This window comes from Brassica napus, chromosome A10 (genome assembly GCF_020379485.1).
Source record: "Brassica napus cultivar Da-Ae chromosome A10, Da-Ae, whole genome shotgun sequence".
Lineage (NCBI taxonomy): Eukaryota > Viridiplantae > Streptophyta > Magnoliopsida > Brassicales > Brassicaceae > Brassica > Brassica napus.
Window position 1 is genome coordinate 18,869,546 of NC_063443.1, and position 11,662 is coordinate 18,881,207.

The 11,662-nt window shown below is 40.5% G+C and overlaps 1 protein-coding gene and 1 long non-coding RNA gene across 2 annotated transcripts; one reads left to right on the forward strand and one right to left on the reverse strand.

The window, feature by feature from the left end:
* Nucleotides 1-726: 726 nt before the first annotated feature.
* Nucleotides 727-2,425, reverse strand: LOC106370751. The gene is made up of 3 exons (XR_002654758.2): nucleotides 2,199-2,425; nucleotides 2,044-2,096; nucleotides 727-1,572 (listed from the first exon to the last, which is right to left on the reverse strand). It is a non-coding gene; the product is annotated as an uncharacterized LOC106370751 (long non-coding RNA).
* Nucleotides 2,426-5,221: 2,796 nt separating this feature from the next.
* On the forward strand, nucleotides 5,222-6,934 carry LOC125579016. Its single transcript, XM_048742204.1, has one exon. The coding sequence runs from the start codon at nucleotides 5,222-5,224 to the stop codon at nucleotides 6,932-6,934; it is 1,713 nt and encodes a 570-aa protein (XP_048598161.1).
* The last annotated feature ends 4,728 nt before the right edge of the window (nucleotides 6,935-11,662 follow it).

Sequence of the window (11,662 nt, forward strand, 5' to 3'; positions counted from 1 at the left end):
TTTTTTACCAAACCTTGAGGAGTTTGCTGTGTTCCAACTGGTTGCTTAAAGTTAACGTAATTTTGTTTTCTCCTATCATGTGTAAATCATTGCTTGAGCCAATGCATAGACCTAATAGAATCAATATCATCAAGAGAATGTTCATTTTTTATGTATCTATATGGTAAATATATATGATGAGTATTTACATTTCACTTTTTTTTTTGTTTATGAAATATGTATTTACTTTTACATTACTAATTTCAGCCAAAATGGAAAATCGATCGGATATGAAATTATTTTCTAATAAATAGAGGAAACAAGTTGTGGTCGATCCAGGGGAACTCTAGAGACTTCCTTGAACACACAATCAACACTCTCGGTCAAAGCTTGCTGCCGGGATAGACTTCAACAGCGATCTTTTTGCAGGGCTTGGACAACTTTGCCACAGAGTTCTATCCTTATTCCTTTAAATATGCTGTTACACCGTTCTATTTGCTTTTGCGCATTTGAAAACCAGAAGAGAAGAGTGATCTTGATGGTTTACCGGCAATTAAGTTCCAACTGAACAAAAACATGAGACTCTTCAGAACATCACCTAACGCGACGGCAGTTCCAAATCACCATAACCCTATTTGAGACGGCTGTGTTATATGCGTCAGTGCGTCATCGTACCCCGATTAAGTTACTACAAGTTTCTATTAATTGATGAGAGCAGTTTTGAAAAGAAGATAAATTCTTATAAAATCTAGAAAACGCTTGATATTATTATTACACAAAAGTTTAAATAAAGTTACGTAGCCAACAAGTTCTATCATTACACACAAACCATTTTTGCCTCATAAAACATAAGTGACGACTAGATAAAATTATAACAAGCGATAACACATGAATCACAAACCACACACCACTCATGTAAAGATATCTCTCATATTAGACTCCTGCATATGGGACAAGAAGGAGTAGCAGAGTTTCTCCAGACCCACTGAAGAATACAACTTCTATGAAAAACATGTCGACAAACCTGCAACCCAAGAAGATAGTCTATCGGAGTGTAGGTAAGAGGGTCTCCACAAATAGTGCATTCTCTGGATAACATAGGCTCTGGTGCATTTAGGCGCCAAGATTCTCTGTGCCACCTATTATCCTGTCTCATAAGGATTACTGTGCCAAAAGCTTCATCACCTTCAACAGCAAAAGGGGTAATATTGTTGAAGACAACGTCATGGACATAGTTGGAGAGCACAGTTGCAGTATGATACCAATTCCAACCTAGATCATTAAAATGATCGGGTATGACCCTTATGTTTTCCGGAGGTGGGTATTCAAGAATGCACTGATGAAGTTTTTCTCTGTTTTCCAGTGCATCTAGGGGTAAGTATGGCGAAAATTCATACATAGGTGCCTCATCTCTTACTTGGCCAAGTAGAAGATCAAAACCTACTGTTGGACGAAAAATCGTTCGGGTAAATGATCTTCCCCGGACTCTATAAAATGGCACGCTGATTTCTGTCTCGGAGTTCTCACTTGTAAGTACTTCGGTCCCATAACATTCTACCACAGGAAACATTTCACGCCCTGCCATACTATAACCTGCAAATGAAAATATAAAATGTGAGTATAATTTTTTTTATACTTCACACACCATCAAATTACATATTTATTCCTTGAAACTTCCATATAATATCATATCTATACAAAGTTTAAGTCTCATTATATTTCTCCATAAATTGAATATTTCAAACCTATTTATACAGGAAATGGAAGTTTGAAACATATATACACGTTGCCAAAAAATAAAAATGCAGAGATGAAATTTCGAATGAAGACAAAATAGAGAAGACGAATAGCGTTGAGATGCGTAGACCATAAGATGGGGTTGTGAAAATTTTATTTTCATCAATTTCAATGGAATTATAAGCAATGAAGTCAACAACGGGAATGGGAATGCAGAGAAGGAAAAATGATTTTATTCTTCTAGGTAGAGAGAAACAATGTCGTTTACAAACAAACATTCCAAGCAATCTACTGAAATATCAAAATAATTTGAAAAAAAGATCTTACGCGAACAAGAACGGTTGGTCGTTTCTCCAGAAATACGAACCGTACGTAAGAAACTGCAGCAAACACGAACATGGGACTCTTTAAAAGACGAGGATAAAGTTAAGCAATCGTCATTCAAGAAAGAGGTTCAGAATCGAAAGAAGGGTGAATATTACCTTAACCCGGAGAATTAGATACAGCAGCTAGCGAGTGATCTGAATGTTTGTCGCAAGAGAGAGAGAGAGAGAGAGAGAGAGAGAGAGAGAGAGAGAGAGAGAGAGAGAGAGAGAGAGAGAGAGAGAGAGAGAGAGAACAGAAGTGAGTGAGACGAAACACAAGAAGAAATTCTATCGCTGATGAAATAAACTCAAGTTTTTATAAGACTATTGGTGAGGAATGGAACAAGAAGATGTGGTCGGTTATATAGGCGTGAGGTTGGATTTGGTATGGTTTGTCAAATTAAAAAGGTAATACGATTAATATAAGTAACGTGTTACTATGCAGTAAATCATATCCACCTACGTACGTTATGTATAAATTTTCAAAAAAAAAAAAAAGAAGAAGAAAAAAGTACGTTGTGTATATGGATCGCTATATAAAGCTAGTTGGGTAAACGTAGAACAATAAAAATAGACATTTGTAACTATAACAAACTCTTACGTTTTCACTGGTAAACAACATTAAATAACTACTCACAATGGATTAAATTTCCAAAATTGAATTACACAGAATCCAAACCAAACCACACTGGAAGTATATGAAATCGAAATAATACAAAAGTATTACCGTCACACGGCACGAGTTAAATCATTGTTTTGGTATTTTAAATAAGGGTTTTTAGTAATTAAATCCCTCGACTAAAGATGAATCGTAAAAAAACTCTCAACTAAAAATTCAGTGAAATAAACCCTCAACTTTAGTTTCGTTAACATATGTTACCTTCCGTCTAAAAAAACCATGACGGAAGGTGACATATGTTAATGGTTTATAAGTTGAGGGTTTATTTCACTGGATTTTTAGTTGAGGGTTTTTTTTACGATTCATCTTTAGTTGAGGGGTTTTATCACTAAAAGTTATTAAATGTTATTAAATTATTTATTATCATTTATATATTGTTTTAAGATTTATAAGCCTTTAAAACTAATTTATAAATTTTAATACATTAATATATTATAAAATTAATTTATACATCTTAAATTAATAATTTTCAGCACTACTTACAACTTATTATAACTTTGAAATATTAAATTATTTGATATTTGGCAATAGTGATATAAAAAAATTTGTGTGTTTATATCGTCATTGTCAAATATGAAATAATTTATAGTTTCTAAGTTATATTAAGTCTTAAGAAGTGTCGAGATAATTTATCCATGAAGTCAATCTTTCTATTTAGAGTATGACGCACTTTTTCCTATTTTCATGATTTCTGTCATCCGGCTCATACTTCTCCCCCCTCTAAAATAATGCCTTATTATTTTTATTCTCATTGATTTCTGAATAACTACGTTATAATTTTATTTTCTTGATCAATAATATATTTGAAACATAAAGTAATACAATAAGTCAAGAACAATATAGAAAAATAGGAAAGTATGAGCCTGATGACGAAAATCATAAAAATAAGAAAAAGTACGTCATACTCCAAATAGAAAGATTGACTTCATTGATGAATTATCCTCGACACTACTTAAGACTTAATATAACTTATAAACTTTCAATTATTTGATATTTGACAATGACGATATAAACACACAATTTTTTTTATATTACTATTGCCAAATATCAAATAATTTAATATTTTGAAGTTATAATAAGTTGTAAATCGTGTTGAAAATTATTAATTTAAGATGTATAAATTAATTTTATAATAGATTAATGTATTAAAAATATAAATTAGTTTTAAAGGCTTACAAATCAATCTAAAACAATGTATAAATGGATAATAAATAATTTAAAAACCCTTTAATGACTTTTAGTGATAAAACCTCTCAACTATTTTTAAATCGTAAGAAAACTCTGAACTAAGTTTTTAACATTATAAACCCTTAACTTATAAACCGTTAACATATGTCACCCTCCGTCACGGTTTTTTAGACGGAGGGTAACATATGTTAACGGAACTAAAGTTGAAGGTTTATTTCACAGGATTTTTAGTTGAGGGTTTTTTTACGATTCATCTTTAGTTGAGGGGTTTAATTACTAAAAACCCTTTAAATAATTGCACTCTTCTTTGTCCAAAAAAATAAAATAATTGCACTCTTCTATTATGAGATATTTTACCCTTCGAATTCAATTTCAACTGCCCTGAAATGCCATGTGCCATTCTGTATTGTACATTCAACTGCCGTCAGTTTCCTTGTCCCACTCTTCTTTTGAATCATTTACCACGCCTTCTCGAATTATTGTACTCTGCTATTGATCAATTTACATTTACCACGCCTTCTCGAATTATTGTACTATGCTATTGATCAATTTACTTGTCCAACTGTACTCTTCTTTTTTGAATCATTTACGGGTGTCTTCTTCCACTATTATACTTTGTTTTGTTCACCTTTTAAGTGTTTGGAATTAAACGGTTGAACATGTTTAGGGTGAAGCTTCGAACTCGAGAGAGTTTTAACTTTTAAGTAAAACCTCTAAAGTAAATAAAATATGATAAGATCTGAATTGCAAGTGATAATTTCTCTCCCAGGCGACTTTCTCGAGGCAGTATTGGTAGAGCTGGTTTGACTTTCCCACGGTTTTAACCTTTCTGGTTTATTGCCTTTCTAATCATGGGTGCTAAACAGACTTTTGTCTGACCCCCTTACCAACCCGGTTACTTTCCCCCTTTTAGAAAGTTTTCAAATCTCAAAACCACCTCTGCTCCATTTCCGACGAACTTCGGCGGCGGAGGCCGTGTAGGCCTTTCCTCTGTATCTCAAAACACTCGTGAGATGGAAAAGAAGTTTCTGAGACGTAATTTCATAGTTCTATACCACAGGACTTTTTGAAGAAAGGGTAGAGTCGACAGTTACTCCTCTACCAAAAGCCTCCACGAGTCATCGTTTCAGATTTCCCCGGTTCGCTCGTCTACAATCAGCATACACAGCACTTACAACTCGGCATATTCAAAGTCACTCTCAGTTTCTACGGTCTAACACAAAAGCTTCACAAGACGGACATAAATACTCTGCTCCTTGAGTATTTCAGCAAGATGACAACAAGATATACGGCAGCAGAAAAGGGTAAAGCCCTTGCTAGTAACCCTCCATCTCTAGGACCACCACGACTCCGCATGCGAGCTCCCGACTTTGATCCTACAGACCTAATCAAGGAGAACTCTCTGACCTTGGTGGGACGATTGACAAATACAAGGGAACAAAGGATGAGTGCTGTTCTACCTTACCTTGCGAGAAAATGGAACTTGGACGTTTCTTCAGGCTCAGACCTAGGCAACGGCTGCTTCCAGTTCCGTTTCAACAGAGAGGAAGACTTAAGAGACACCCTCCACAACAGACCCTATCAATATGGCAGGTGGATGATTATAATCCAAAGATGGGAACCGGTTATCTCGCAAACGTTTCCTTCCCAGATCCCTTTCTGGATCTCGCTTAGAGGCATTCCTCTTCACTACTGGCACGAAAAGGTGGTGCGCAACATAGGGCTCGAACTAGGAGAACTGGAGACGTACGAAGTAACCAAAACCTTAGCTCGGGTTCGAGTGATAGTAGATGGCCTCAAACCACTGATAATGGAGGCAGCTATGGATTACGATTCAGGAGAGGAAAGCATTATCTCATTGGAATATGAAAACTTAGGTAACCATTGTTCTCACTGCTACCGTCTCTCCCATCTACATTCCCAATGCCCAGAGAGAACCACTACTGCTCCCCTCCGAACAGAGGACTTTGTCTCAGAGCAACTAAAGGACCAAAGATCCTCCACACCCCCTCAGCCAAAAGCCAGAGAAACAAGAGAACCAGTTGAGCGTCACAACAAGCCGTTCCAACAACGCTTGGACCGACACGGGCGAGCCTTTGGTAATAGAATCTCCTCTACTACTTTGCACCCCCCGGGACCGCGCAACAAGCTAGCACCAAGTTCATTCTACCAGAATAATCCCCGCACTACACAAAGGCAGAAGGATAACAACCCCTATAACTACTCCTCCCCTCCATACACGAGGCGTCGACATAACAACCAGGAGGATAGACATGGAGATGGAAGTAGCGGAGAAACCAAGCGCAGATCCCCTGTTCTCCAGTGGAAAGCTAAATCACTATTACTTGAACATGAAGTTACCCCCCCAAGTGCCCCTTTTCAGCCTCCAAGACAATCAGTTGGGCGCAACTTGGAAGCTGTAGATTTCCCACCTAGTCATGAGCAACCTACAAGAGAAGAGGTGATGGAAGAGATTAGAGAGGCTACACTGCAATACATAAACTGCCCTGACCCTATGGAAAGTGCAGCAAGAAAGCAACGGGTTCTGCAGAGTGAGATGAATGGAGAGGTAGAAGAAGCAGCTACAAGAATCCTTCAAGCTTCAACATCTTCAGGAATGGCTCGATCTGAGACATTACTAATAGCAGATGCCTCAATTGCAGTAGCTCAGGTAGACACAGCAGCTGATAACTCAGCCAGGCCAGTAAGGAAACGTGGGCGCCCCCCTAAGCCTAGTGAAAGGAGAACTACTGTAAGGGTAAGCCCAAAAACCTACTCCGGCATGGGCTCAAAGAAGAGAAACTTAGCTCGACTTCAAGGTTCACCGGGGGTAACCTCACGAGCTGGAACTGCACGTGCTGGAACAAGACGGACTACTCAACAAGCCGTATCAGCCGCATCAGCCACTACACCACCAATAGTGTTGATACCGGCAAGTTCGGGGAAAAAGACGGATTTTCCTCGGCTAACTCCCGATCTTCCTTAGCAATGTTGAGCTGGAACTGCCGTGGGTTGGGGAACCCCACGACAGTCCAGCATATTAGGGAGCTGCGACGCCAAGCATCCCTAGATATCATCTTCCTCATGGAGACCAAGAATCCTAATTCATTTGTGCTTAAAGAACTTGAGTTCATGGATACGGATCAACACTTTTTAGTTCCCCCGGAGAGACCTAACAGTGGAGGACTTGCCCTTTATTGGAGACAAGATATCGACCTTCGTGTTTTATCTTCTTCAAAGAATGTAATAGACACTATTATTACTCATAAAGGAGCTACTGTCTTTGTTACCTTTGTGTATGGAGAACCGGAAGTACCTCATAGAAGTAACATATGGGACTATCTGATTGAGTTATCACTGCAACGAAACGAGGCATGGCTTCTAACCGGTGATTTCAACGAAATTGTCGACAATAGCGAGAAATCAGGGGGACCGGAAAGGGCAGAAGGTACTTTTGGAGCCTTCCGAAACATGCTCGCTAGCTGCGATCTGTTCGACCTCAAACACTCGGGTAACAGCTTGTCGTGGAGAGGCAAACGACGAAACTATATGGTTTACTGTAGACTGGATAGATCACTGGTTAATCCGGCCTGGTCTGATAGATTCCCGACTGGAAGATGTCAATATCTCAACTTTGAGAGCTCGGATCATAGACCGCTGATCACAGTCTTCGACTCAGCAAAACGACTCAAAGGGCGTCTCTTCCGGTATGATAGGAGACTTTGAGACAACATTGATGTGAGGAACTTAATCACCGAGATTTGGAACTCCAATACAGAAGCCTCGGTGAACACCCGACTGGCTATGTGCCGAAGAGCTATCTCGGACTGGTCTCGCGAACAATACTTCAATAGCAAGGAGGAGATTAGCAAGCTAAAACAAGAGCTGGAAACAGAATTGACTAACCCGCAAGGTGATGAGATTCTCATTGCTTCCCTCAACGTGAAGCTAAGAATGGCCTACAAAGCAGAGGAAGATTTTTGGCGACAGCGGAGCAGAGTTATGTGGCTATCATTAGGGGACAAGAATTCGGGCTATTTCCACGCTATAGCTAAAGGACGACAAGCTCGAAACCGTATGACGGTAATAGAAGATCAAGATGGTACAGCATACTATGAAGAAGATCAAATTGCTAGCCAGATTAGCCTCTACTTCTCTGATATTTACTCATCCGTCATTACAAGCGAAATATCTACAGAGTCAAGAGCAATTGTTGCATCAGCCATCACTCCATGCATCTCTGCCTCAACAAATGATAGAATCACATCGATACCTGAGGGACCTGAGATTAAAAACGCCTTGTTCCTCATTCATCCGGATAAAGCACCAGGCCCGGATGGCTTCTCAGCCAGCTTTTTCCACTCCAACTGGAGCACAATCGGACCTGCCTTGATTTCGGAGATACAAAGCTTCTTCAGAACCGGATATATGTTGCCTGCTTCAAACTCTACGCATGTTCGGTTGATACCTAAAGTCACAGGGGCTAAATTGGTGTCCGAGTACCGCCCAATAGCCCTGTGCAACGTCTCGTACAAGATCATCACAAAGATTCTCTCTCTCAGACTCAAGCCTATACTCCAAGATATCATCTCAGAGACACAGTCGGCATTCGTACCCGGGAGAGCTATATCCGACAATATACTCATCACCCATGAGATCCTCCATACACTTAAGACGTCGGAGGCGGAAGTTCATTGCTCCATGGCAGTAAAGACTGACATGAGTAAAGCCTACGATAGACTTGAATGGCACTTCATTGAAACAGTCCTAGAAAGGTTTGGGTTCGCAAGCACCTTTGTGAACTTGATTATGCAGTGTGTGAGTTCCGTCTCGTACTCTTTCCTTGTCAACGATTCAGTACATGGAAAGGTGATCCCATCACGTGGAATCCGGCAAGGAGACCCTCTATCTCCATATATATTCATTTTATGTGGAGAGGTACTGTCCGGACTGTGCAGGCGAGCTCAAGGCAGTGGACATCTCTCGGGTCTGAAAGTGGCCACTTCGGCTCCGCAATTGAACCATCTTTTATTCGCTGACGACACCATGTTTTTCATGGACACGGAGGAGCAGAGCTGCGCTTCATTGATGAAGATTCTACAACAGTATAAAACATCCTCCGGTCAGCTAATCAACACTGATAAATCTTCGATATCCTTCTCAGCAAAGACCCCGCAGGTAATACGGGAACGTGTTAAATCACACCTCGGGATTGCACAAGAAGGCGGAGTAGGAAAATACTTAGGACTCCCGGAACATTTCGGTCGACGAAAGAAAGATCTGTTCACAAGTATAGTGGACCGGATCAAGATCAAAGGCGCGAGTTGGGCATCTAAACACCTCTCGAGTGCGGGTAAACTTGTTATGTTAAAGGCGGTACTTACTGCAATGCCGTCCTTTGCCATGTCTTGCTTTCTCCTACCAGTAAGCTTGTGTACTCGAATTCAGTCCGCTCTTACGAGATTCTGGTGGGACTCGTCTCCGGAGAAGAAAAAGATGTGTTGGGTAGCTTGGGATAGAATTACCGCCCCAAAGGCACTGGGAGGTTTAGGGATCAGAGACATCCAAGCCTTTAACAAGGCCCTGCTAGCGAAGCAGGCCTGGAGGATCATCACGAAGCCGGAGTGCTTATTGTCAAGAGTTTTACGAGGTAAATATTGTAGTAAAGCCCCCTTCCTACAAGTAGATGCACCGAAGACTGCCTCACATGGATGGAGAGGGATCCTGGTGGGGAGAGATCTGCTTGTAACCAATCTGAGCATAGCCATTGGAGATGGAGAAACTACACGGGTGTGGAAAGACCCTTGGCTAAGTATGGACAAACCGGTGAGACCAGTTGGCCCTATGCAGGAGCAACACCAAGATCTTTACGTCGCAGACCTCCTTTGCAGAGGAACTTTGGAATGGAATCTACCAAAAGTAATGGACATCCTTCCCCAACACGTACCAGAGATATTGCGCATCAAACCGAGTGTCACAGGGGCGACTGATTCCTATATGTGGTTGGCTTCCAAATCAGGAGTGTACTCAGCCAAGTCTGGCTATTATGCAGCAACAGCAGCGGAAGCAGATGCAACAGTTGAAAACCAGCGGACCTTTAAAGCAATTTGGAATCGCAAGACCTCGCCAAAACTACAGTTGTTCTTATGGAAGGTAGTCCAAGGGGCCTTGGCCCTAGGAGAGAACCTGGCAAAGCGCGGCCTCATGGCTAATGTGCAATGCAGGTATTGCGGTGAGTTAGAAACTGCAGAACACATCTTCCTCCACTGCCCCCGTACGAGACATATATGGAGTAACACGATTTGGTCCTCAAATTTCAACCCTGCAAACTGTGACTCCTTTAGTGCAGCTCTCTTGGCGTCGGTCTCAGGTATCATGCTACCACCGTGGGGACTGGCCGGAGACATCTTTCCATGGATCGTTTGGGGCATATGGACAGCAAGAAACCTCTACATCTTCGAGAACAGAGATTCGACGCCTGTGGAGATCCTCACTAAGGCCATTCGAAACGCAAGAGAATGGCACCAAGCTCAAGCATCCATCCTACCGCAGCGGAATGTACTAACACATGCTCCGATCCAACCCATAGACCCCGCAAGTATTCTCTGTTTTACTGATGCAGCTTGGCATGCTACCTCATCTAGAGCAGGATGTGGCTGGATCTTCTTATCACAGCAGAACGACCAACTGCACCAGGGAACAACGTCTTTTGAGAATACATCTTCAGCCTTGGTAGCGGAGGCGCTAGCTATCAGGTCGGCTCTTCTCAATGCCCTAGAGGCTGGTTTCACAAGAATCTGGATTAAAACAGATTGTCAAGCACTTGTTGCTCTTATCAACTCGAAGAATCACCCGAAGGATCTCTACGGAATCTCCCGGGACATCGAGCATCTATCCCTTTCCTTTGATTGTATTGCGTTTTCTTATGTCTCTAGAAACTTAAACTCCTTAGCTGATTCACTCGCTAAATCAGCATTGTATTTGGCTACCACCAGCTACTCTTAGTTGGGCTGCAAGTTTAATATATGGTTTGGTTGTGTTCAAAAAAAAAAAAAAAAAAAAAAAGTAAAACCTCTTACAATCTCAATCAACCAGCTAATTAGTGTTTTGCCATAAAAAAAACCCAAAAATTAGTGGATACTTTTCTTAAAGTGCTGGTCCACTGGATTCGCGAACTAGCATTCTAGCACACGGGTGAAGTATTACCGAAACCACATTTGAGTTTCTACACTGGTGCTAACTTGTACAGCTTAATCTTGTTTCATTTGTGATCCAAACTCATTCTTCAAAATCATTAAAAAAATTCGCCACTTTGATTGTGCTTGTTCATTAGTGAAAATGCATAAGCCTGTGAAGGCAGACAAGCAGAAGAGTTGTAGCAAATGTCAGCTTTCGTTCACATAAATTCTCTCAGAACTCGAATACATATAACTAGTTCTCTCACACAAGCTTTAGATCACCACCAATACACATTTTGTCTTCACTTTGTCTCTTAAGGTCATGAGGCAACCAAAGGTTGCACATCTATATGAGTATTCTTCTATACATCGCTTAACATTTGGTTTCATCATTTTCTTTTTTTCATTGGCGATTAGATCTACACGTTCATAGAGTAAGACTGAAACGTGCCTGCATATAGTGATGTTATTTTTCAAAAACATCTAAATTTGGGATCATTAAAATTGAATGAAAGCCAGTTTTAATCAACTTCTTC